At 39.0% G+C, this 26,282-nt stretch overlaps 2 protein-coding genes and 1 long non-coding RNA gene across 3 annotated transcripts; all 3 read left to right on the top strand.

The window, feature by feature from the left end:
* Positions 1–542: 542 nt before the first annotated feature.
* Positions 543–7,244, top strand: LOC137605871 (proliferation-associated protein 2G4-like). Its single transcript, XM_068330747.1, has 13 exons — positions 543–753; positions 1,819–1,947; positions 2,029–2,134; positions 2,240–2,309; positions 2,473–2,565; positions 2,647–2,710; positions 2,802–2,880; positions 2,966–3,044; positions 3,160–3,293; positions 3,390–3,484; positions 5,883–6,010; positions 6,186–6,239; positions 6,331–7,244. Exons 1-13 carry the CDS (start codon positions 666–668, stop codon positions 6,466–6,468), a joined length of 1,257 nt encoding a protein of 418 aa, XP_068186848.1. The 5' UTR covers positions 543–665; the 3' UTR covers positions 6,469–7,244.
* A 1,335-nt stretch (positions 7,245–8,579) lies between these two features.
* Positions 8,580–9,467, top strand: LOC137612117 (uncharacterized). Its single transcript, XR_011038822.1, has 4 exons — positions 8,580–8,666; positions 8,767–8,793; positions 9,018–9,040; positions 9,139–9,467. It is a non-coding gene; the product is annotated as an uncharacterized lncRNA (long non-coding RNA).
* Positions 9,468–11,463: 1,996 nt separating this feature from the next.
* On the top strand, positions 11,464–26,256 carry esyt1a (extended synaptotagmin-like protein 1a). The gene is made up of 31 exons (XM_068337174.1): positions 11,464–12,609; positions 13,701–13,742; positions 15,191–15,325; positions 15,550–15,623; positions 15,876–15,948; positions 16,028–16,117; positions 16,231–16,286; positions 16,868–16,988; positions 17,109–17,285; positions 18,461–18,543; positions 18,715–18,763; positions 19,029–19,118; positions 19,761–19,856; positions 19,940–20,011; positions 20,091–20,177; positions 20,439–20,588; positions 21,069–21,251; positions 21,333–21,509; positions 21,598–21,680; positions 21,805–21,853; positions 21,937–22,026; positions 22,979–23,074; positions 23,352–23,423; positions 23,520–23,606; positions 23,788–23,934; positions 24,099–24,220; positions 24,320–24,415; positions 24,516–24,647; positions 24,725–24,830; positions 24,949–24,998; positions 25,080–26,256. Exons 1-31 carry the CDS (start codon positions 12,292–12,294, stop codon positions 25,105–25,107), a joined length of 3,231 nt encoding a protein of 1,076 aa, XP_068193275.1. The 5' UTR covers positions 11,464–12,291; the 3' UTR covers positions 25,108–26,256.
* Positions 26,257–26,282: the final 26 nt, after the last annotated feature.

Raw genomic sequence — 26,282 nt, forward strand, 5'->3', positions numbered from 1 at the left:
ATTTGGTTGAAGACCTATCAGAGATGATACACAGGCGAGAGGTATCTTCACCGCGTTTCCGTTTTCGTTCAGATCCGGGTTGTAGTGTAAGTTATCTCTTCTGATTCAATTAGTTAAAACCTTAGAAACACTTGATAAATATCCTAAAAATGAGTGAAACTACATCGAAAAAAAGTCATGTGAACTTCATTTACAAAACTGACCTATGATAAATATGTAATTTTGTATACATTACTATAATTTCCAACACTCAGTGCACTTTTTTATTCTATTCTGTCTTGCAGAGCATCTCCACAGATGAAATCAGGGCTATAAGAATGCGTCCGCTCACGTCTTTAATTTTATCGACGCGCCGTAAAACTCTTGACTTGTGTTTTTTCTCTTAATCATCCATGTATTACAGATTTCCTGTGTAAAACCGAAGCCAACGATATCCTGTAGGCTAATGACTTCGTCGTGGTCTAATTTTAAATGCCCGCGTAGGATGATTTAAAATATCACCCAAGCCTTTTTCGGCAGCGGACCTCAGAGAATCGATGCGGGTGGGTAACTATCTTGACCGTGAGGTGCTGAAGTCGGGCGGGCCAGCAGCGAAAGCAGCGTGGTCTTCCTTCTGACACCCACCGGGGGAAAAGTTCGTCTGGGCTTACGAACACACTGTCAACATGTCTGGAGATGACGAGACGCAGGAGCAGACCATCGCCGATGACTTGGTGGTCACCAAGTACAAGATGGGAGCCGAGATCGCAAATCGTAAGTCTCATGCGTATTACATTTTTGAATGAACCGTCCACGCGTAACGCGGTGCGTCTAATGTTAGCTAGCTGTGTCAGCTAGTCTTTGGTAACAGATGTGCCATGTGGTGCAGTGCTTCCACCTTGACATCGTGTTAGAAAAACGACTTGTTTATTAAGAATGAGACATGTATAACCTAAATAACATCAGGCAGATGTTCTTTAGTTACACATTAGCCTGTATTTGTTGAACGTCACGTTGCTGCTACGTTAACCTGGTGTGCTACGTAACATTAGCTGTGTGCCAGAGCTACCCCGCTAGCAAGCTAGCAGCAGCCGCTAGCATCAGGATCACAGATAACAATGACAGGTGCAAGACTGAATGACAAATGGAGTTTCCAAAGAGTGCAAAACGAACTGGTCCATATTTGGCTACAGTTACTTCAAATCCAAACGAATACGATTGCTTTGCAAACTTTGCTCAAGACTATTTGTTTTAAATGTTTTCTTCTCTTTTTTTTTTCTAACCGGGAAATCATGCAGCGTAATTACCCAGTGAAATACAGTACATCAACGACTGCTTTATTATAATACATCAAACTGAAATTGTCATTATTATACTTTGAATACTGAAGCACACTCAGAAAATATGTGAAGTCAACATTTTGTTTCATAAATTTTCGGACTGCAGAGTTCAACCCCACGTAAACACATACAATAAAATGCACACACACATACATACACACTAATAAATCAGCATATATTATTTTTGTAATTTTAAAGAAGTCATCAACGTGACACAGAAAATGATAAACATATAAAAATGATAAACATATGAACGGCTGATGCTTAATGCAGGATTACTATTGTAACAACACATCATCAGTAAGGTAACTAACCGGTCTCACGACAATCAAAACCCAGCTCACGTTCCCTATTTGTGAAAAACCCAATGCTTGTTGAATTTTGCTTCACATGATAGGAAAAGCCGACATTGAAGGATTATAATGTTAAATACAGTAATGTTTCGTTTTAGTGCAGAACTAAAGTCACCTAACCGGACTTTTCATCTCTTGTATTGCAGAGGCCCTGAAGATGATCGTTGGGGCAGCTGTGGCTGGAGCCTCTGTGCTCAGCCTGTGTGAAAAGGGGGACACCTTCATTATGGCAGAAACCGGGAAGATCTACAAGAAGGAAAAAGACATGAAGAAAGGTAAGTCCTATAATGATGCATGTCTGTGGCAATAATAAAGTGTTTGAGCCAGTGTCTTATTCTTTTTTTTTCCTTTTGTAGGTATTGCTTTTCCTACTTGCGTTTCAGTTAACAACTGTGTATGCCATTACTCTCCTTTGAAGAGTGATCCTGATGTCCTACTGAAGGATGGGGACCTCGTCAAAATGTAAGCCGCTGAATGGATCGTGGATCTGTTAGCTCAGAAAGTCTATTTTATATTCCCAGGTTTGATTTTGCTTTCCTCATGTTTTCCTATTTTGTTTTTTCACAGTGATCTTGGCGTTCATGTTGATGGCTTTATCTCAAATGTGGCTCACAGCTTCATCATCGGTGTGACAAAGGTATTTCATCACCGGCTGAATAAATTACATCACTGTAGATTTCATTTTTTTATTTACCAGATCCGTGGCTTGTAGCATGAATTATTGGTTGTCATGGTATTAACAGCAAGTCGAGCTGTGTTACATTCCTGCAATCTTAACCTTTCCTTCTATCTCTCTTCAGGATAACCCACAGACAGGGAGGAAGGCTGATGTTATTAAAGCAGCTCACCTCTGTGCTGAGGCTGCTCTGCGTCTTGTTAAGCCAGGGAACCAGGTAAACCTGTCACCAGTCACGACTCGATGGCACTCCTTTCAAATTACATCAAAATTAACAGCATTCAATTTCTTGTATCAGAACACACAGGTCACAGAAGCCTGGAATAAGATTGCAAAGTCATTCAAGTGCAGTCCTATTGAGGGTGAGTGATTGTGCTTCTTTGAGCCTTTATTGCTGATGATGTACTTTCTCAAATGTGATTTCAACTCAGTTTATTCTTGAAATGTGTGCAGGCATGCTATCCCATCAACTCAAACAACATGTGATCGATGGGGAGAAAACTATCATCCAAAACCCGACAGACCAGCAAAAGTGAGTTCAGAAGAAATGCTTCAATGAAACAATGAATGCTTACATAGTAATTAATTTTGTCCCTCTTTTGCGTCTCTTATTGTAGAAAGGACCATGAAAAGGCTGAATTTGAGGTGTATGAGGTATATGCAGTGGATGTACTTCTCAGCACTGGAGAGGGGAAGGTGAGATTTGGACTGAGTGATGTTTTTTGGATTTTTGAAAGTTCAGAAATGTATACTCATGCACACACACACACACACATACACACACACACACACACACTGTTTTTCTTTACAGGCAAAGGATGGAGGTCAGAGGACCACTGTCTACAAACGAGATCCCAACAAAGTGTACGGCTTAAAGATGAAGGCGTCTCGGACCTTCTTCAGTGAGATGGAGAGACGATTTGATACAATGCCTTTTACTCTGAGGTTGCATAATTTATTCTTGTTTTAAATGTGACCAATCATTGGTGTTGTGACTTCCCTGCCTAATTTTCTTCGTCTTTTTTTAATTTATTTTTTCAGGGCATTTGGAGATGAAGGCAAGACTAGGTTGGGTGTGGTTGAGTGTGCCAAACATGAGCTATTGCAGCCATTCAGTGTGCTGCATGAAAAAGAAGGTAAGTGATTCAATTTGAGTTTTTGGTGAAAATAAAAATCTACATCCACAGCATCCAACATTAGTTTATTAGAGCCACATGTATGGTGGGTTGTTGATTGTTCTTGTGTAGACAAGAACCAAACCGTAAGTGTTCTCCAGCCCGTGGAGTCTTTTTCTGCTGTTCTGTTTTGTGTGACCAAAACCTCAATACAGTGATACCTCTACTTATGAAATTACTTGGTTCTGGAAGAAATTTCGTAAGTGGAGACGCGTTTTCCATGCAAATGCCCTAATCCGTTCCAAGCCCCCCAAAATTCAGACATAAATGTTTTATAAAGCAGAAAAATGCATCAAAACATGTAGCAAATACATGTTACAATTAGATTATTACTAGTGCTGTCAGGCGATTAAAAAAATTAATCTAATTACAGGATTTGTAATGAATTCATCTAATTAATCACATTTTAATCTCATACCTGCTAAAGGCCCCCAAATAAAGAATTTGAATTCTAGGACATTACAAAATTATAGTGCAAGACTAATCAATCGAATACACCAAGAAGAGAAGATTCGAAATCCACATTTTTATTGGTTAACTGTGCTTTATAAATTAAATTTTTAAAAAAAAAGGCCAAACACATCAGCAAACCAATTAGGTTAGGTGCATTTCTCAAAAATGCAGTACAAATACAGTTACATAAAATAAATACAGTTCAGAAATAAAATAAGGCTGAGTCTCAAATAGGCACATAAGCAGACTCTCAATCAAAATGAATACCAAAGCTGACTCAATACAGATTAATTGCGTTAATTTTTATAGCGCGTTAATTTGCAGTGTAATTAACACATTAAACTGACAGTCCTAATTATTACACAATAAATGAGAATTGTGCATAACGTGAAAAACAAAGAATAGAGTAAAGAATAAAAATGATGGTCAATTACCTTTTTAACTGCTGTCCTCATTGTTTTCTGCCCTCTTTGGTTCATGCGCTCTTGCCTCACCATACCGAACAACAGAGTGAATTCCAGTCCTCCTTCTGAACTTCTCCAACCACCCACGCGATGCCTTAAGCTCCCGGTGTTTTATGGTTTCCTTTTGTTTTAATAATGTGGCGATTGTAGATGCATTACAGCCATATTCTTTGGCGATATCAACCAAACGCATCCCTTTCTCATGCTTTTCTATTATCTCTTGCTTTGCTTGTATGGACAAAAAACTCTTTTCTTCATCTTTTCCTCTTTTCTCTGTCACTTTCTTGGGGTCCATAGTGAATACTCAAACAGTTAATATATTTGCGGTAAACTATCAGAACACCTCATGGGTCGAGGGCTGAATGACGAGGACGCTGCATAGACACCTATTTAGCTACACACAGAGGTCCCTCTTAGCCTAATGAGATGCCAGGAAGATGCTAGGTAATAGCCAATGGTAGAGCAGCTATAAGAATGTTGCGTTCAGGAACCTTTGAGAGCGGCGAGTATCAGCCCATACATTATTTTTACCTTTCATAACTCGAAATTTCTTTCCTAAATAGAGGCAATAGTTTCACATTGAGTCGTTTCGTAAGTAGAAAATCTAGTATGCAGAGACATTCGTAAGTAGAGGTACCACTGTATATATTTTTGTTACCACATATTACTAATAAAAGAACCCCTGTTGGACAACTTAAAGGTAATAGAACAAATAAATGTTGAACGAGACATAATGGAATAACACCACTCCTCTCTTGGATTCTAAAGCGGGAACTTATGTGATGTATAACACAGTAGCATCTTTGTGTAACGTATAGGTCAAACAGTGCTTTGGTGGAGTATGGGCAAAGGCATAGGTCAATGTCAGAATGCCATTTCCTGTGTTTCCACATTACATTTACACACACACACACACACACACACACACACACACACACAGGTGAGTCAGTGCTGCTGTTATTTCTACTGCTACCAGAGGTGGAACAAAACTGACATTATTCATCACTGGGTTTTGAGTTTATTGCACACTGGAGTTGAAGAAAGGTGCATCAGGCTCATGTTGACAAGTTTCTGTGGCAAAACATGATTTCCAGAGTTACAAATTTGTAATTATAATTTGTGGTTTAGTGTGTCTGATTAGCCTTTAGTCACTTCTGCTGTTCAAACCAAGCTTCCTGAATTGTATTTCATCTGTAGTCGTTAACCTAAAAGAATATAAACTTGTTTGTTTTTATGCTGTTTTCTGCTGACATTAAGAAAGAACCTGTGCCTTCTGTAAGTGGCAGTTCTTAGGGAAATCCTAATCTAATGACTTCTTGACTGCGTTGAGTTAATGGTAGTGTGACGTCCACATTTGGTTTGATCCTTAATATTTAAAAATGCAATCACCAGCTTGAACCAACTGTGACTTCAACTCAGTTTCCATCCTCAAATGTGTCCAGGTGAATATGTTGCCCAGTTCAAGTTCACTGTGCTGCTCATGGCCAACGGACCTCTTCGTATCACAAACAGCCTGTTTGAGCCTGAGCTATACAAGTCGGAGCATGAAGTGGAGGACCCAGAGCTGAAGGTAAATGTGTTTGTTTGGTGGGGGGGTGGGGGGGGTTGTCCCTCTTTCAGAGAAGACTAATGGGAACGTTAGCTGACTTGGCATTTTAAAAGCCATTACCTGTTAATGTATCGTGTTGCACTTAAATGAGGTTAAGTGTTAAAAGGTTAATGTTTGCCTTTTGTTCTGTTTAAAGGCTTTGCTTCAGAGCTCAGCCAGCCGTAAGACTCAGAAGAAGAAGAAAAAGAAGGTGAGTCCTGGACATGTGCAGTACCTAAAGAACTAAACAAGAACACTGTTTACAAATGTATGCTCTAATTTCAATGTTTTCTCTTTGATAGGCCTCAAAGACTGTTGAGAACGCAACAGGACAGGCGATGGAGACAGAAGCTGCTGAATCCAGTTCCCCAAGCAAAGCATCGACACAGACATCTGACGCCCCAAAGACCGCCACCAGTCCTTCGGTCCCAGCCGTTTGAGGCACTAGCAGGCATCGATGCTGTGAAAACCTCTGAATCTAACTGATATCAGTCTGGGATGACGCCGCTCCTAAATTCTGTCACTCTGCCTAAAACACACATGTGCACACCTAGTAAATATCACTGTTTTTCAGATGATCTTCGTGGACCCACTTAATCTACACAAAAAGATATTTTGTGCAGGGGGTGTATACCTACTGGAACATTTGATCATTCAACTGACTTTGAGCCTGCATCCCCTACAATGACTGTAATAAAAAATATGGAAAAGGAGTGGGACTGAGCGGCCAAGGATAATGGATGCACAATTCCTTGTCATTGTAATTGTGTGACATTTATAATTTCCTTCAGGTCATAAACTTCTAGCCATGCCTTTTTTGAAAGGAGCAGATGTGTAATTCCCTTTGTGAATATGACATTCACAGAAGTTGTAAGCATTACAGCAGACATAGCTTCAATCTAGTATAATTCAGTTATACTGCTGACCTAGGCCCATCTGCTCTTACTTGGTGCATACCTCTAGGCACTTATTGTAGTTTATTGTCTTCATCCTTTCTAAACTGACATTTTAAGACCACCATCAGTAATTTAATTGGTAAAAGAAATACTTTTCATCAGTCATGGATGGTCAAACTCCTGCCAACTGGAGCCACCAGGGGGTCTGACAGTGTGTTTACTCAAGAAGTCCAAATCTGTTAAATATGTCAATGCTTTTGTAAAACAAGTCCCAGTTTCAGAGACTATTTTTGGAAACATTAAAAAGCCACCTGACATCATTTGTGTTTTATGACTGTGTATTTAACTAATTTTTCCTATGTGTGATAGTGTTTTTCAAGAAGCCAAGCTGGAATTATTTTTTTCTCAAATGCCTCCCACAGGTTCAAACAAATGTACCTGAGAGAACAGCGGTCTGGATTCTTACCTTCTGTTAGAAAGGCTCATGAAAGAAATGATCGGAAATGGGAACGAGTTCAATCATGTTTGTTTCTGGAATATCACTGAAGCACAATTGCTTATTTGTGAAACGTTTTAAGTCATGAACAGGCCTTTTGCTATTTAGGGATTTATACAAAAAGTTGAGCTAAGTTCATTTTGGAAGTTTTTTTTATTTAGAGCACAACTTAAATACTAGTCAGCATTTTTTAACAAAACTTCCAATACAAATTAACCAATTACTGAAGTTGTACCTTTAGTTTGTGTATTTTTATTGTTTTTTGGGGGGGTTTTGTTTACAAGATGAAGGTAGACTTATGGAAATTGTGTCAGTTGAGGTTTTCTGGGGATTGGTTAAAAAGCATCTCAACAAACACACATCTGTGTACAACATAACTACCCTTTTTACATTTTGGAAGTTTAAAGCGTATATCAGTTCATTAATTTTTATTTATTTATTTTTTTGACTTTTAAAATTTTGACTATTTCTCTGAGTTCCAATACAAATAACTGCAACTAACAAGAATCACATCACCAGTCATGAAACATGAGGTGAGTTTTCAACTTGTAACTACACCGCAGGAAGTGGTATGAGTATTTAAAACTTGTTTTTCATGTTGACTGGATTAGGATTTTGACTCATGATAGTATCACTAAATACCTAAATCACAGTCTGGAAGGGACCACAGCTGTATGTTCCATCAATCATTCCTTCAGATCCCCATGGTGGGAATGCTGATCATTCCATGTTCTTTAGAATGGAGGTTTAAGGCCTATGTTAAGAATGCATTTATATAACATCGTATGTATATTCTTAGTTGACAGAAGGAAATACTGAAGTAAATGTACTGTTTTCTCTCGTAGAAGTGATAACATTTAAAATGTGCTTACATGGTCAACATGTGGATTTTGGATGGGGGTTGTAAAATATTGACCATGAAGATGCATTATATTTCGCTCACAGTAAAGACCCTCCATGAACCCAGAGTTCTGAAATGGAGTTTGGGCCTTGGATAGAGAGGAAGACCTGTCAAATAATGTAGTTAGTTTCACAAACTTCGTTCTGATTTTGTGTTAAAAGTCTATTTGAACATGATGTTACTGCTTCATAGAAACTAAGTACAAATAACAGCCTCCAAATTCTAATCTATTACGCTAATATTTTGTTTGGTTACTTCCGTCGCATATGATTGACGTAACAATCCGTACAAGTAACACGTCGCGCGAGAGTGACGTCCTTCCTGGAGACGATTCCTTAGCGGTTGGTATGTTAACCATTTTTACTGTTAATATCAGAATCCGAGTTAATCACCCTCTTTTACAATCAATCCATCTAATCCTTCGTATTTTCTCTCATACTTTCAGTCTCATCTCATCGACATGAGAGCTAAGGTTTGTTTTTTTTAATGCCTATTCGATTAAATTATGGTTTTTACTTGTGCTAGCATTTGTTCGGTAGCTAGTGCTACAAGAGAGCTTGCGATCGCACTGTTAGCATTTATCCAAACAAATGTGTTATTGTGTACATATTTAACTATATTTAACACGTTTAATCGACAATAGCTGTGTGTTGGAGAAATCCACGAGTTAATCAGAGTTTAATGTGTTTTTTTCAGTGGAGGAAGAAGCGCATGCGCAGGTAAGGAAGCGGGGGAATAGCACAAACATGAGGCTTCCTCGCCGCGTCCTGTCAGGATTAATGTTAAATGTTTCTTTGTCATTTAAAATATTTCATAGGCTGAAGCGGAAAAGGAGAAAGATGAGGCAGAGGTCTAAGTAAGCCTGTGTTTTCCACCATGGCTGTGACGACCGGAGAAAGACCCAACCAGAATTGTGACTCAGCTGGAGACCCAATACCCTTCCGGATTCACGTCTGAGGCCTGTGTTAACCTGAGGCAGTGGAGCCTGGAGAACCCGCTGCAGATTGATGCTCTGGAGCAGATCCAAGACCTGCAGGGAGACGGGGTTCTCCTCTGGGACATTCTGGACTCTTTGTTCTTCAGTTCCTCAACTTTCGTCATTTGTCGTTGTTTATACTGTGATTAAAGTTTTTGGGTTAAAAAGAATTTGCATCTGTTATTTTATTTGCTGTTTAACAATTCAAACTTGAAAGCCTGTTGCTATAATGAAGGTATTTTTGATTTCTGACATGTCAATATGTTTTAAATTAATACAGTATATACAGACACATATAGCAGATGAACACTGGTGTTTGAAAAGTCAAACGAGTTTATTGGATTTACAAAAACTGCAATTATTGCACACTTGAAATCCTATAAACATTTCACTTCTCAAATATTACTGTCTGCTGTATGATATATTTAACTGAAATTGTTTATCCAAACAACCATTAATTTATAAAAGAAAATCTGGCAAATTATCAGGGGTGCCTAAACATTTTCATAACAACTGTACTTTCATTTATCCTAATGGAAATTCCTTATAACTTGGTGCTCGATAATTAAACATGAATACAGATCCACAACAGGCCACGTCATTCTCAACAGACAGTGCTACCTGAATTCCATCTCCTATTCCACTTTTATCCACCCTGGATAGCATTTAGGTGTGACCCCTTTTTCATGAAGATTTACTAGGACACTTGAATGCTGTGAAAAGGGCCTGTTGTAGGCCAACCTGCACTGTCTACTTCTAGAGAATATCCAGTTCTGGGAAAAATTCAAATTCTGTTTAGTCTCAATCTTCAAATACTGTCGAGAGCACTCAAAGTTTTACTTGGGCCAGCAGGTCTCCCATATAAAAATGCCCAATACTGCATTAACGTGTAAATGTAAGTGCTGATGGACAAAATAATTTTAATGTCTGTACAGTCTGGTTAATTAAATATGCAACAATGCATTATATTACATATTTGATGACAGGCTTTGACTCAACCCAAAGTAAATAAGCTCTCGGTGTAATGGAGTTAAAGACTTTTCTAAACTGGTGCATTACAAGAATATAAATACTAAGGAATGGAACTATTTTCTTGTAAGATATGAAAATGTCTCATTGACTCCTGCAGTTCAAAAGCTATCTGGAAAACAATAAGCATCTCATTACCTATGTGCATGTGAATGCCCTTTATCATTTGCACATCATTTGACATAACTAATCATATTTGCACACTTCAAGGCAGTCAGACTCTGAGCCAAGATAATTTGGCTCTTATTGGAAAACCACTGAAGAGGAGAGTGTCGCTCTGTTGCTTTCTCTTACAACTTTCACTTCTTTTGTTTCGCTCTAGCCTCATTGTCATCTATCTATCTATCTATCTATCTATCTATCTATCTATCTATCTATCTATCTATCTATCTATCTATCTATCTATCTATCTATCTATCTATCTATCTATCTATCTATCTATCTATCTATCTATCATGTCTGTCTGACTGTCCATTTTTTTGTCGTCCATCTCAGTGAAATATTGCAATGAATACGAATGTACTAATTGTTGACTGATAATTATTTAAGTTGTTCATATTTATGAATTTTCTTCTTTGTTTTAATTTCCTTAGGCTATAACAACACCGATGATCGACACAAGATGATGTTTCCTTATTAAGAATTAAAATTTCAAAATTAAGGAATGCGTCTGACTTTAAAAAAAACAAGTGCAAAAAACACATGCATGTTTCTATTCAACATGATGATTTTTTAACAGAGGACACTACTGAATGTCTAATTGTAGCTTAACGTGGTATGAACAAAACCAGCTTGTCTGTCGCTTCTGGTAAACACAAACAATCTCTTAAGTTATCAGAATAAAGAAATCAATCACAAAAACAATAATATGAAAAACAACCAATACTGCTAATTAAATTATCATTTTATTACTCTATTAGAAACCTTGGTAAATAACCTACTGTCCTACTGTGTAACACTTGATTTCCAGATCTCTAGGATACCTTTATTTGAATACCAAAGATCCATATTTACACAGCACTCACAACACAGTTAAATCTTTCAGTGTCACCATCATAGTGTATGACAAACTGCTTATGCAGGGTTACAACCTGTTATAAGTGCTTCACTGCTTGTTTCCCGTATGCAAAGAGGATCAACAAACCTCTCACACCAAGTACAGATATAGCTCATTGGCTGTATCCAGGCAACAGGGAATGAATTTAAAGCTGCCCGGTTTTAGTTGGATGGCAGAAAACAAGCTCTTGATTAGAAGACGTGGGGAGGAAATGAACCTAAATGACAAATTCTTATTAAGCTGAGTTCAAACTCAAAAATGGTCATGATTTCACCTGTCTCTTTTTTTTTTTTAGTACATAAATTCGACAAACGCCATAAAGCACCAAAAGATCACTCTGATTCCTTTATTTCTCAATGAACCTGTTGGAGCTGCTGCAGTGGGGATGAGCGCTTGCGCACACGGGCAGCACCAAATCCGGTTATGTAAAAAAAGTTAACGGGTTGAGCAGCTTGTCTTCTGTACACAGTTTAGCACAACGATGACAAGTTCATTTTGAGTAAAAAACATGAAGCCTTAAATAAACACTGATTCGTCTGGTTGCTGCCGGTGCGCTCCACAACAGGCGCTGCCTTGAAGGCGCAGTAATTGTAGGGTTGAGCTTGGATCTTGATTTCGTATGAGGCAGTTCTCGGAGCAGAGCCCGCCCTCACTGGTCTCTACTTGCCCTTCTCTGAAAGAGAGGCTTCACACGTAGTTAAAACGCGGACGAGCCCATTTCTGTGCCCTGCGGAGCTGAGGCGCTGCGCAGCGGAGAAAAGCCCTGATCATGATCTAGACCACCGGGGGTTCATACATGGTTTCCACGGTACAACAGTGGCCGATCTTCCATGGCGATTGCCACTCATTTATAGAAGGAGAGAAGCCGAAGACCACGTCGTGCCATTGAAGTTAGACAAGATCTTGCGATGGATGCAGAGCCAGGTGTGGGCAGAGGGGCGACGATCGCAGCCCCGGACGTTCCGAACCAAGCCGCCGGAGAACGGGCAGTGAGTGTGCTCTGGTCGTTCGGGAAATGTCTGGGTGCGCTTCTGCCGGTGTACCTGGCCGGATATTTTGGTTTCAGCATCAGCATCGTCCTGTTTGGTTTGATGATTTACATGGGATGGAAACACAGTCGAGTGGAGAAGATGATGAGGCTCAAATCTGCAGTTTACCTGCTGGAGAACGAGAAGGGCTTCACCACCGAAAGCCTCTTCAGAGCTAAGAGGGACCTGCCTCCTTGGGTAAGGACCTGCCATAATCTCTCTCTCTCTCTCTCTCTCTCTCTCTCTGCAGTTTCCTGTCACATCTGCCACATCACACACATCCGACTGAATTTGTGCACAGCTCCCCATTTTAACAGACTCTTAGATAGAATTTACAAAATATTGACTTCTTGCATAAACACATTCAAAATAAATGAAATGGCAAAGATAAATATACACATGACACATTAGATGAGTCGCTTCTGAAGAAGAAGAAGAAGAAATGTACTTTATTAATCTCACTTGGGGAAATTATTTTTTCCACTCATTTACTGATTATTGACATACACACATACTGTACACATAAACACAAATTTGTGTGTGTGTGTGTGTGTGTGTGTGTGTGTGTGTGTGTGTAGTTTTACAGGCCCCTGAAACAGACCCAACCACACAAAAGGGGGCCTGTAAATATGCAGTATATACATTATGGTGGAAAGACTGTCATAATTATTGAGGAGTGCCCCCCCCCCCCACAACACATCACCTTTGTTGAGAAAAATATTTATCCAGTGTGTTTCACTTGACCCGAACTCCAAAAATCCAATGACTCATAAACATTCTTCAGTCCAGAGGCAGTAGCCGGGACCACCATATCTGGGTAGAGAGCAAGGGACAAGACTGTGTGTGTGTATGTTTGTGTATGTGTTGAAATGTCGTGCCTTAGTGGTTTGGTTTTTGAGGAAATTGCTGATGTGCTGTACATGTGATTGATGGTTTCCTGAATATTAAACTAAAATTAGTCTTCATTACTCTTTTGCTTTCACTCTACTATATTTAACCACACTTAGTTCTGTTAGCAGGATGACTCAAAAAGTCTTGGACAGATTTGACTGAGCTTTTGTGGAGGGGGGACAGTACGGTCCAAGTAACAGACATTTAGATTTTGAAATCTGGATCAACCTGGGCTACCTGGATGGAAGTTTTAGCGTTGTGAGATCTGTCTTGATTGGGAAATTTGTTTAATCCAACAGAAAACGCCTACTTAATGAGTGACAAAAGTATGGAGTGTGTCATTTCACACTCCTGTGTTGTATGTGAGCTTGTGGCTAACCAGTTTCACTCGTCCACAGATCAGCTTTCCAGATGTGGAAAAGGTGGAATGGCTTAACAAGGTATGTTGTTTTCCTATCAGACTTGGGATGCGTGCAGCTATGTGTCACACTTTGTATGACAATGTCGTGCTTTGGTCCCCTGGACTCTTAGAAAAGGAACAATAACTCCAAGATAAAGTGCTTCACTATAGTAACCCCAGCAGCTCCAGGGCCTTCCATTTAATATGAAGATAGAATGTAGACTCAAAATGACCCGGCTCCTGTTGCGTCCTCTCCATCAGAGGAGATAATATACTGGTGTAATTAAGAGGCAAGCAGAGCGGCTCATAACAGATCAGGAACTCTTTGTCTTTGCAGTACAGTAACCTGGCGTCAACACCGGGCAACAGTGGATGTGAATACTAATGCTAATATTATGAAGCGCCCTTCTGGAGAGAAAAATATAATGAACTCGTTGACAGAAGCCCAGATTGTTGAATGGGAATTTACTGGCCTCATCTTTCACCAGCCTACGTCTCTCCTAGAATATTCCTGGCATGTGATCACTCTCACACTGACCCCCCCCCCCTTCTAAGCCACAGTACATCAGCCCACCTTTTATTACTCGTATGTTGGACAATTCATGGAAAAGAATCAAACTAATCTTAGGTGATGTGAGTAACCATGAGAGGAGTTGCTCATGTATAGAATGCATTATTCATGACCGGATCTTTGTAGGTGATGTATAGGAGGGTTTGAAAGTCAGCTGATAGATATTAGCACCACGTTATTACTTCTCACACTTAAGTACTTAGGTTGACACTAGTGTGAGGATGTGTAGAATGACGAAGTTCATCACGTAAATTCAAGTGCGTTTTTTCTTCTTTTAACATCTATTAGTTTCATGTCAAATAGAATAATATATGCTTATGTAGAATATTTATAGGGTTAGGTCTTCCATGGTGGCTGCTATGGTGCACCACCATGTTTCCACAACCCTTTTTACACAGAGATCACATGATAAGCCCCACAATAGAGACCCTCCCTCTGCTTTTATTTACACTAGGCTCAGTGACACGGGAATTGAATAATGTCACTCACTATATCATACCAGCAGTATGACATGGTGACATAACTGGTTATATGATAATTAATTATATGATAGTTAAAATTAAAAATATGCCAGCAGTATGACATGGTTGCGTTATTCCTCTTACTTACTCTTTACATAAGTGAGGTGTGATGTATAATGAAGCATAGCTTTACATATGCCTTGAGTACAATTTTGTTTCAAAAAATAACATATTAGGACAATTACTTTATTCATTCCAAACTGACAAGTTTGGGAAATGGCAGCAGAAAACATTCAGAATAACCTTGATCAGTCTCGTCAGTCTAAAGACATTTTTGCTTGGATGTATTCATCATTTTATACTGTCCTATTTATCATATGAACAAGAAAAAACTGGCTCTCATCATTGATTTATTCGTCAGGAAAATGATTTATGATGACACACTCCATTGTGTAGATTGTGCAGCAAGCCTGGCCCTTTATTGGCCAGTATATGGAGAAGCTGCTGGTGGAAACCATCGCTCCAGCCATCCGTGCTTCAAGCATTCATCTGCAGACTCTCAGCTTCACCAAGGTCAACATCGGAGACAAGGTATCTGAAAGGCTCGCCGAACCAGCAGTAATGTATTCTGTAAATACTCAATAACCATGACAGCTCAGCCGAACTCAGTGCAGTAATGTGAACAATGTTTGTAACTCTGGTTAATGCAGGACTGGTATTACAAGTGCAAAGTTTCATTTCATGTGTGTTTTTGCTCATGTGACTTCATAGAGGCTCTTTCAGTCTTGTTTACTTTGTTGCTGTTGTGTTCACAGGCTGTGAAGGTAGTTGGAGTAAAGGCTCACACAGAACTAGACAGAAGACAAGTTATACTGGATTTGTATCTGAGGTAAAGCATCACAACCTTTGGTCCTTTATTGCTGGATACTGTATCCCAGTGTCAAGCCAGACACTGGGATATTAAGGGTACTAATTTTAAGGCTACTAAATGCTCTATGCAAGGATGGGTTTTGTTAATATCTTTTAAAACAGATTATTGCTTTTCTTAAAACAGCAAAATGAAAAGCATCTATATGACATATGATAAACCCTTGCTTGGTTAAATAAGCCTCTGGACTTGTCACTACTCCACTATTTGCAGCTATGCCGGTGATGTCGAGGTCAACGTTGAAATCAAAAAGTATTTCTGCAAAGCTGGAGTGAAAGGAGTCCAGGTACAAAAATAAAGATGAAGACAGGTTTATATTAATAGTCATTGTGGCCTGAAAACCGAAAGCCCTTTCCCTTTTGTAGCTTCATGGGAAGCTGCGTGTGATCCTTGAGCCTCTGATTGGAGACATCCCGCTAGTTGGAGCGATCACCATGTTCTTCATCTGCAGGCCTGTGAGTGCAGCGCTAATGACACCACACATTATTACTTCTCAGCCATACACTGCATTATTATTAGACGCCTACACATATGAACACATGCTCCTTTACTTTTATCTGTGCCGTAGAAGCTGGACATCCACTGGACTGGGCTGACAAACCTGTTAGATATCCCCGGGCTGAAGTGAGTTGATAACGCTCCATGTAGAAATATTTTTGGGTGTGGCACCTCTGATATGACTGCCTGATATTTGTTTTAATTTGTTTTTTAATGGTAAATGTTTGATTGGACTGATGGAGTTTTGAAGCAACTTTGAACACCTTTTTTCAGAAAACACTCAAATGCAGCAAAAAAGTTACAAGGCAAAAATAGAATGAAATTTTGTACTCTAAAAATATTAAAAGATACCTTCATGACAGAATGTAAATGCTAATGATGCAAGTGGTCTGATTTAATAACTCTTAGTGTAAAATTTCTATCATCACTTTTAATGAAAACTCCTTTACTTTAGACGAGAAGGACACAGGTTCTAATGATTTGTTTTAATGATCTGTATTTTTACATCTGTAGTGGTAAACTATGTTTTTGTTGTTGTGTGTCAAGACATCTAATCTAAACTAACCACGCAAATTTTTTACCTTTCGTGTTTTTCTGATGAGAACCTTTAACATCATGTTATTTATGCATGTGTGTATTCCCCACAGCAGCATATAACTTATGCCTCTTTGTCTGTGTGTTTCCAACATCCTGGCTTTCATTCTCAGTGCCATGTCAGATACTATGATAATGGATGCAATAGCCTCCTACCTGGTTCTCCCCAACCGTCTCACTGTTCCTCTGGTGGCTGACCTGCAGGTTGCACAACTCCGCTCCCCTCTACCTAGGGTAAATGTCTCCATGATGAATGGCCTGCACCCACATTGACTGAAGCATGTTTGTCTCAGCTTCTCTTTCTCTCTCTGTCCCTCATGTGTTTTGACCTTCATGTGTTTGTGCACCTGCCAGGGAGTCGTGCGGATCCACCTCGTGGAGGCGGAGGACCTGACTGCTAAGGATACAGTCATTAAGGGCTTAATAGATGGGAAGTCAGACCCATATGCCGTTCTGCGTGTGGGAACCCAAATCTTCACCTCTCATCATGTGGACAGCAACCTGAACCCACAGTGGCGGGAGATGTATGAGGTGAGTCGGGCTGGAAAGATAAAACAAATATGTGAAACTGAGCTGACAGATAATGTAAGTAGAAACGGGAGTCGATATGATTCAATAATGCTTCACTTTCCACCAGTTTGTGCGAAAAGTTATGGTAAAACTTTCTATGAAGGCTGCTTTCTATGATGTATACATAGTGGATTATGATACATTCATAATGCTTTATAGCTGCACTCATAAAATCTTTTATTATGCATGATTCAGCAGTTTTATGGATACTCTGAAAACATCTAAAGATCCAGGATGAGTAAACAAGATAATATTTTTTTAAAGACGCATTAATATGAGTTTCACTTTTTTTCACGTGTACATTGATGCATGCAGTAAATTATTTAGTTACGTATGTTGTATGCAATAATGTTTTGTGCAATAAAGGAGCAGCAGTGGCTCAGTGGTGGAGCCGGTGATAAAGAGGGTCGTCAATTCCCGCCCAAAAACACCCAGAGTGTGAGCTAACAGTATTTCCCACTTTTTTTCCACTGACATCTTTCATATTCTGGAGAGATGTATTTTGATATTTTTGTAATTTTTAAGCATTTTTTTAGTTTTGAAAATTTGAAAATGAAGTATTTTGTCGTATTGCAATTAATCAGGAACTTTTCTGGAAAAAAAAAAGTGCACCAGTGGACTGTTTTTTTGTGTCAGGAAGGCTTTTGTTTGTTTATGAATATAACCAGAAAGAAAAATGAATGCATTATAAAACATTATGAATGGCTCTATAATACAAATGTGGTCTTCATAGAAAGTGTTAGCAAAGTTATGGCTTGGTGTTTGTGTTGTTGCTTTTACAAACAGTGTGGCTAAGCCTTTTCCAGCAAATATATCATCGGCTCACAGATAAGAGATCTTATCTTCTTCTATGGTAGCAGTAAGCCTCTGTTGCCCAGATAAGCAGTTCTTGCAAAAACTGTCTACTCAGGGACATTTTTGTCTTTTTTGTGGGTGAAGAATTGTTACCCAACACTGAATGAATATTAAGTGAATATATAGAATACTTACAACACAATAGTGAAAAATTCTTGCTGTTGTGATTCTGTTTGCATGTCCTTGAGTTAATGTGTCCTGTGTGGCTGTATCTATATTTGTGTATTTGTTATGTGTATTTTGTATATGTCCCTTTATGTGTGTGTGTCTGCGTGTGTCAGGTGATTGTCCATGAAGTACCTGGTCAGGAGTTGGAAGTGGAAGTATTTGACAAAGACCCAGACCAGGATGACTTCCTGGGGAGGTAGCTTATTCATTCTCATCATGCTCTGTCTCTATGTGATTCTCATTGTCATTTCCATTTCTGCTATTGCCATGTTGGGCCATGATTTTATCAAGCTTTGACTGTTTTAGTCCTGATGATTCATGGCTTCATTGATTGTCTCTGCATTCTCTCTGTCTGCTTCTCTTTCAGGGTCAAGGTGGATCTAGATATTGTAAAGAAGGCCAGAGTTGTGGATGATGTAAGTGGTGATCCTTATGTTTTTGTCATTTTGAAGTTTTGAATGTATTATTGTATCCAGAGTAAATACAGCATCACATATTGTCTCCTTTTGGAAAATATGTGAGTAAGGCAGCAGTAATCCTTTGAGCATGTGATGTTGCGGACTCCATGTGCCTCCGCGTGATGTACTCTGATCCTAATCTGTCCTGCCGTCCTGCCTAACGTCAGAGAAATAAGTCAAATGTGGAAAATGGGTTAAATGAGAGACGTGTTTTTGTCAACAGTGGTTCAATCTGAAGGACGTTCCATCCGGCAGCGTTCATCTCCGGCTGGAGTGGCTCTCTCTGTTGTCCTCTGGAAACAGACTGAGTGAGGTGAGCCTGAATCACGGCCAGCATGGCCGGGGATTTGGGTAGTGATGTGGAAGAAATATCAGATTTAAGCAAAATTGTGTTTGTATTGTTCAGCAGTGCTATTTGTATATTTGTTGCATAGAGGAACAGGAAACATAAGAAGTTAAAATGATGCAATGTGAAAAAGATTCCAGGGAACATTGAGGCGACACTGTCCACAACCAGAACATCCGGTGCCTTGACAATTTATAATCCATAATCACACAAGATTATACACTTTATTTATTTTCATTTTTGTAAAATTTGATGAATTCTATTCATTTACATAACCTTGTTTTTCCCAGAGAAGATTAAACACCTTGTATCCTCAATGAAATGGGCTGTAATAATACATCATTAACATAAAACGCAATATACATTACAAGTTATATTCTTATAGTATAAAATGCTTTGTTTAGTATAATAGAATCAACTTTTGTCATATGATGAATTTCTGTTTTGAGAGCTTGTGTATTTATATACTCTTTAAAACAGTCAGGCAGTCATTCAGTAACACGTTCTTCACTTTGTTTGTGATACTATGGGTGACTATTTTGTGGCTACTTGTTTTGATTTTGTCTGAGTATTAACTTATAATATTCTTGTGCCCTTTGTTTATTGAAGGTGATCCAGAAGAACCAGAACCTGACCAGTAAGACAACTGATCCTCCCTCTGCTGCCATCCTAGCTGTCTATCTCGATCAAGCTCATGACCTACCTGTGAGATTATTGTTAACAGACTTTGCATGGAGTTTGTTGAATTCTTTCCTGTTTCTGCTACTGATGCATCTGATATGTTGTAGATGAGAAAAGGTAACAAGGACCCAAGCCCAATGGTGCAGGTTTCCATTCAGGATACGACTAAAGAGAGTAAAGTTAGTATTGGACTTTATTTTGTTTTAATGTGTTAGATCAGATTGTGGGGATAATTTGCTTTCCCCCCTCCTTCTGCAGACGTGCTACGGAACCAACAGCCCTGTGTGGGGGGATGCCTTTACTTTTTTTATTCAGGATCCTCGCAAACAAGAGATCGACATTCAAGTAAGTCATTATCACCAATGACTGAACACACCAATTAAACCATCTGATTCTACATACAAACAGTCCCAAAGTATTGAAGAACTGAGTTCACTTAATGCCTTATTGATGCTCCTTCTGACTTTAAGAAGTTTCTTCTCTGATTTGCACTCATTTATGGAAACCAGAAACTTTATTTTAACCAGTCTTCCTGTTCTCTTCTCTTCTTTCTCTTCCTGATGTTGTCCCATCTCTTCATATTCTGATCTTGGTTGTTTGAACCAGGTGAAAGACGATGACAGAGTTCTGTCCCTTGGCAGTCTGACCATCCCTCTGACCCGTTTTCTGTCCACCCCTGAACTCACCATGGATCAGTGGTTCCAGCTGGAGAATTCTGGTTCTGCCAGTCGCATCTACGTCAAAATTGTTCTTAGGGTTTGTATTTAGACGTTGATGACTTTTTGCGAAATCAAGTGTCTGAGAGTGTTATATAAAAGTAAGAAGTGAATTGAAACTCTGTTTTGGCACTACTCTGTGTTGAGGACTTTGAAATCCTACCCTTTCTCAAAAGGATTGTGTGGCCTCAGGCACATGCTTCAGTGTCACACCCACAAAGACTGTTTCAAGATCTCAGATTTAAATCTACCCATCTATGGAAGCCAGGTCTTGATGGGCATAACATCTGAGATTAACAGACACAAGATACTTACAAAATACTCTAGCTTGTGCACCCACCCATTTACATCACGACACACCACAGTTTGCAGCCCCTTGTCATGTCTGAACACGTTATAAAGTATACTGGAACTGGAAAACAGTCTCACTGAAACCTGCATGGTCTCTTCCATAAATAAGCATGAAAATGGTATTTACTGGTTTTGCTTGCTATAATTACTGTCATTTGTCTGCTATTAGATTCTGTGGCTGAGCGATGATGCTACTCCTACAACTCCGTCTCCTCGCCCATCAGCCTCTGGATCTGGAAAGGCTCAAGGTGGAATCATGTCAGAGTTGAACCCTATGGGGCCTGGCGGTTTAGCCAAACCTCAACCGACACGTCCACAACACACCACACCTGACCCAGAGTTTGCAACTGAGGTGAGGTTTCCTACAATCAAATTGTTGGACATCTTCTCACACACACAACTGTAACATTCCCTATTCTCGCTGTGACCACAGGGAGTGCTGCGCATCCATCTGATGGAGGCTCAAAACCTGATAGCAAAGGACAACTTCATGGGGGGAATGGTGAAGGGGAAGAGCGACCCCTATGTCAAAATCCGTGTGGCTGGGATTACTTATCGTAGCCACACCATCAAAGAAAACCTCAATCCCATCTGGAATGAACTTTATGAGGTCTGGTCTTTGTTTGATGCTCAAACTGTTTGTTCTTCCACTCCAAAGAAAATACTAAGTTCACCTTTACATTTATTCCTCTGTTTAGGTGATTTTGACTCAGCTTCCTGGTCAAGAGATTCAGTTTGAGTTGTTTGACAAGGATATCGATCAGGATGATTTCCTCGGGAGGTGATTTGTGACACAACTGATGCTTTGACATCTTATTTGGCTACATGGTTCTAATGATCTAAAGAAAACATGTCTTTGGAAGGAATTTTACTACTGACTGAATCTTGTTTTTTTTTTTTTACAGGTTCAAGCTTAGCCTACGAGACATCATCAGTGCACAATTCATCGATACGGTGTGTGTCAGACACTGAACTGGTCATTTAGGACACAATATTTTCTTTACTCAGATGTTTATGTTTCACCCTTCTTAAAACAGTGGTATACTCTAAATGATGTGAAGTCAGGTCGAGTTCATCTGTTGCTTGAGTGGCTGCCCAAAAGCTCAGAACTATCCAGACTGGATCAGGTAAGATACTGTATGTAGCACCTCCCTGACACCACCATAAATGACATTGGTATAACGCTCTGATGAAGGCACTAAACTAAATCTAATTAAAAACGTAGAAGTGATTTTTGTAACTGTAGGCCCTCAGCCAAAGAGGCTGCTAGAGCAAGTGGATCTGCTCTACAGGTCTGCATCCATCTGCATTTTCACTCCGTCTTTCCTTCTTTCTTTCTTTCTGTCTTTACTGTTTTTTGCTGTAACATCAGATGTCGCTTAAAACTAGAATTTGGTTTCTATAAAATGACAAAAGACCTAAATAACTTTAGGAACATCTGGTGTCACAAAAATGTCCTATGCACTTGAGTTGATAATCAAGTCACTTTTGGAAACTTCCTGATATAATGCACTAATTTTTAAATTGTATTTCCTTTCATTTATTGGTTTTTAGTGTTTCTGAAGCACTTTAGTACTTTCATCTAATGAAAAATTGTAAAGTTTCTGAATGTGATTGAAGTTTTTTGCAAAAAAATAATAATGATGATGATGATGATAATGACGATGATATGTAATAATAATAATAGCAATAAAAATAAATGATCTCTTGGAGAATTAAATTACATTAAAGCAAATGGTGGACAGGTTTAATGAGCAAGATCTAATTTTCCAGATTTTTTAAACTCTCCCTTTTCACAGATTTAGAAGCTTGTTCTTTCATAGATATAAATACATTTGTTGAAGTCATCACTTTGCCTTCTTTGCCTTCCATTTCAGCCAAAATTTAATGAACCTCTTATGTAAAAGATAATCATGATGGGCCAAATATTAACATGTTAATAGGGAGGGTGTCATTTTTAATTGCATGATTTGAGAAATATACCTGATTTTTTTTGTTTTGTTTTAATAAATACACCCTGTGGTTGTGAAGGAAACTCTTCAGGCCTGACAAAAGCTCACTGTCCTTCACTTTCTCCAGATCCTGCAGTACCAAACCCAGCAGTCATTCCAGAACAAGGTTGTGCCATCAACAGCGGTGCTCTTTGTGTATGTGGAGCGTGCCCATGGCCTGCCGGTGAGATCATAACTATGAGTCCTTGAGATGCTGTTTGTTGTTTTTTTGTTATCTGAGTCTTCATTCTAAGAAGTACATAAGTGCAAGAGTTGTTTTTTAAGGCAGTGTATCACGTGAAATACCATCATGTTCCCGTCACTGGTTTTGCTTAGTTCTTTAGATGCAGATGATTTTCTCTTTGTATCATTTAATTTTATCTTAACACATTTTTGCAGTTTGAAATTTTTTGAAAATGAAAAGAGCATTACAAAAACATGTATTATTATTTTTGTTTCAGTTGAAGAAGAATGGAAAGGAACCAAAAGCTGGGGTTGATGTTATCCTCAAAAGTGTTTCACAAAGAACTAAGGTAGGATTCTCAAATTTTAAATGAACCTCTGACTGCAACGAAAGAAAAGCTTCATTTAGAGTCACTCACAAATATTCTTGTTCTGTCCATTCCAAGGTTTGTGAGCGTTCCACATCCCCTCGGTGGGATGAAGCCTTCCACTTTTTGGTTCGCGACCCCAGAGATGAAGTTGTCACATTGAAGGTCATTAACACAAACCCTATTTCTATTTCTTACCCAAATTTTACTTAAACTGCTTCACACCAAGTAGCTGTCGAGGAGATCAAATAAAGTCATTCTTGGTGTTTGGTTATGACATTCATTTTGTTAGGGCTGACATTTCATACAAATTTAATAATAGAGGTTTTTTTTGAATGCATTTTAGCTATCCAACAACTGGGGCCAGGCCCTGGGGTCCTTGACACTTCCTCTCAGAGAGGTGCTGAATGTTCAAGGCTTGGTGCTGGACCACTGGTTCAATCTGGAGGGAGCGCTGCCAGAAAGCCAGATACTACTGAAGGTCATGCTCAAGGTACTGACAATAAATCCTCTGGCTTATTTCTCTTCACTATCAACATAATGCAGTATAAGCTGCAGGAGTCTGTTTTACAGTTTATAGGTGCCATTTATAACATTTTGTTATAAATTGTTATTCAGCAGTGATGTCATGTTAAGCCAGGGTTTCTTTTTCTGTAGCTCTTGGACACTCAGCTGGCTGTGTGTCGTCGGGATGCAGATGGTGATATTGCTGGAGACCACGTAATTCCGAGATGGGTTCCATCCCATCTTGACATCAGACAGAGAAATGCATTCTCCATGTAAGTTACTTTAAATACTGTAATATTCAGTGAACTATTTAATCCCGGTTTGCATCTGTTTTTGTCAAAGTATTCCAATATTCTCTACACTGTCTGCAGAGCTGGTGAAAACGCCAATACAGCAGGGCAGGTGAAGCTTACCATCGGCTACTCCATAGAGGAGAGCAGGCTTTTTATCACCGTCCACTCTTGCAGGTCTCTGTTTCACATAAACTTCCTCCATAGCATCACTTTTTTTTTTACTTGGAGATCTCTGCATTATAAACATTGTTACTGTGATTGCTAACAACTGCAGAGCACTTGCATCCTGCTCCAAGGATGGTGCAGACCCTTATGTCACCTTCATTCTGCTGCCTGATAAGAAGAGCACCACCAAGAGGAGAACTGCCACTAAGAAAAGAGACCTGAACCCAGAATTCAATGAGAGGTAGCAGAAACAAGGGAGACACCCAAGAAGGGAGTGTGAGGATATTAAATGACCACCCCCTCTCTGTTTGTCTCTAGATTTGATTTTGATTTTACTCTGGAAGAGTCCATACAGCGAAGATTGGACCTGTCTGTGAAGAACAGCGTCTCTTTCATGAGCCGAGAGAGGGAGCTTATTGGCAAGGTATTTATCATCACTGCTGTCCCACTGCACTTCTCTATCGTTGTGTAGTGATAATGATCAGAGACTAGATATTCATAAAGATGATACTTTATCTTTTGTTTTTCTCCATTATTCTCAGTTGCAGCTGGACTTGGACCAGATTGACCTCAAGGCTGCTGTCACACAATGGTAATAATTTGTTGATGTCAACAACTGTTTGTTCAAATAGTACTTTCTTTGTCTGTTTCATCATTTTTTCTGTTTTTCCAGGTACGATTTGGTAGCAGATACCAACTAGAAGAATCACTGCTTATTCAAAATAACATTAAGTGTTGCTTCTGTGATTAGAGTAGTTAAATATCCTGCTTAAATGAAAATTTTCACCATCACTGAAGAAAAATGTGTTAGCATATCTCTTTCACAAAAACAACATCCATGAGTATTTATTACAAGTAACTTAATATTAAACTTATCATCGGTAAAATGTTAACTGTGGTAAATCCATGCAACCTTGAAAGAGTCTTCAGTGGAATATTTTGGCTAGCTGGGTATTTGATAACCATGCAACTACATTGCACATCCTACCAAGTTTCTATGTTCAGAAGCATGTCAAAGTCCTCTTTGAATCTTATTCACAAAAGGGCTTCTACTGTGGTTAATGTCTGTCTGTTTTACGGATTAACAGCTGCCAACCCAACCCAAAGACAGCTTACTATACAGTATGTTTAATTTTTACAGTCCTCAAAAAAATTCCAAATACTTTGTTTATATATGTTTATATTATTGCCTTAAGTATTACAAAACTGTGCACAATTTGTTAGTGTTTCATTATTTTCTAAATGAAGTTTTATATGTTTTAACCAGTGCTCTCTTAAAAGTTTCAAGTATTACAAACCTGAATCCTCATATTTCTCACTGAAAACAGAGGTATGATGCTATATGCAGAGTCTAAATCACTGTGCTGTTATGAAGAAAAACATTTGTATTTAATGAAAACACATCGCTGATGCTTCTGCATGCATGCTTCCTTGTGTTTGCAAGCGCTCATGTAAAAAGCTGAAGCTTTCCACCATACGTATTTATGTTTTACTTTTCAAGCTAAAACAGGTGTGTCCTTTGGAGGAGCAAGCAAAAGTTGTACACCAGCATGAGGACAGCAGCAGTGTATCACCTCATCACAAAGGCTTTTACACTGATCTGTGGAAGTGGAAAGAAAACAGTGATGGAGTGTCAGAACTTAAGAAGAAAGCTGTAACTCTGACATTGTCTGTAGTGATGATCAGTCATCCAGGTCACGGTAGATCTCTGTGCTGAATAAAGTCACCTGGCCTGGAGATAAATCTTGCCCCAATTATTTAACACAGAGATCACCTTTGACCTTATTTGAAACACATCACCATGTATCTGCTGTAGTTATTGATTAAAGTTTGCACTCTCATGATTCAAATGGATTTGAGATTTTTTTGTTGTTTA

Source organism: Antennarius striatus, chromosome 2 (assembly GCF_040054535.1).
Source record: "Antennarius striatus isolate MH-2024 chromosome 2, ASM4005453v1, whole genome shotgun sequence".
Lineage (NCBI taxonomy): Eukaryota > Metazoa > Chordata > Actinopteri > Lophiiformes > Antennariidae > Antennarius > Antennarius striatus.

Coding starts and splice junctions, on each gene's coding strand:
- LOC137605871 (XM_068330747.1), top strand. CDS start 666: ATGTCTGGAGATGACGAGACGCAGGAGCAGACCATCGCCGATGACTTG. Junction 2,711..2,801: donor CAAGTGCAGTCCTATTGAGG/GTGAGTGATTGT, acceptor AAATGTGTGCAG/GCATGCTATCCCATCAACTC. Junction 3,045..3,159: donor TCAGCACTGGAGAGGGGAAG/GTGAGATTTGGA, acceptor TTTTCTTTACAG/GCAAAGGATGGAGGTCAGAG.
- esyt1a (XM_068337174.1), top strand. CDS start 12,292: ATGGATGCAGAGCCAGGTGTGGGCAGAGGGGCGACGATCGCAGCCCCG. Junction 12,610..13,700: donor AGAGGGACCTGCCTCCTTGG/GTAAGGACCTGC, acceptor ACTCGTCCACAG/ATCAGCTTTCCAGATGTGGA. Junction 16,118..16,230: donor TGTTCTTCATCTGCAGGCCT/GTGAGTGCAGCG, acceptor TCTGTGCCGTAG/AAGCTGGACATCCACTGGAC.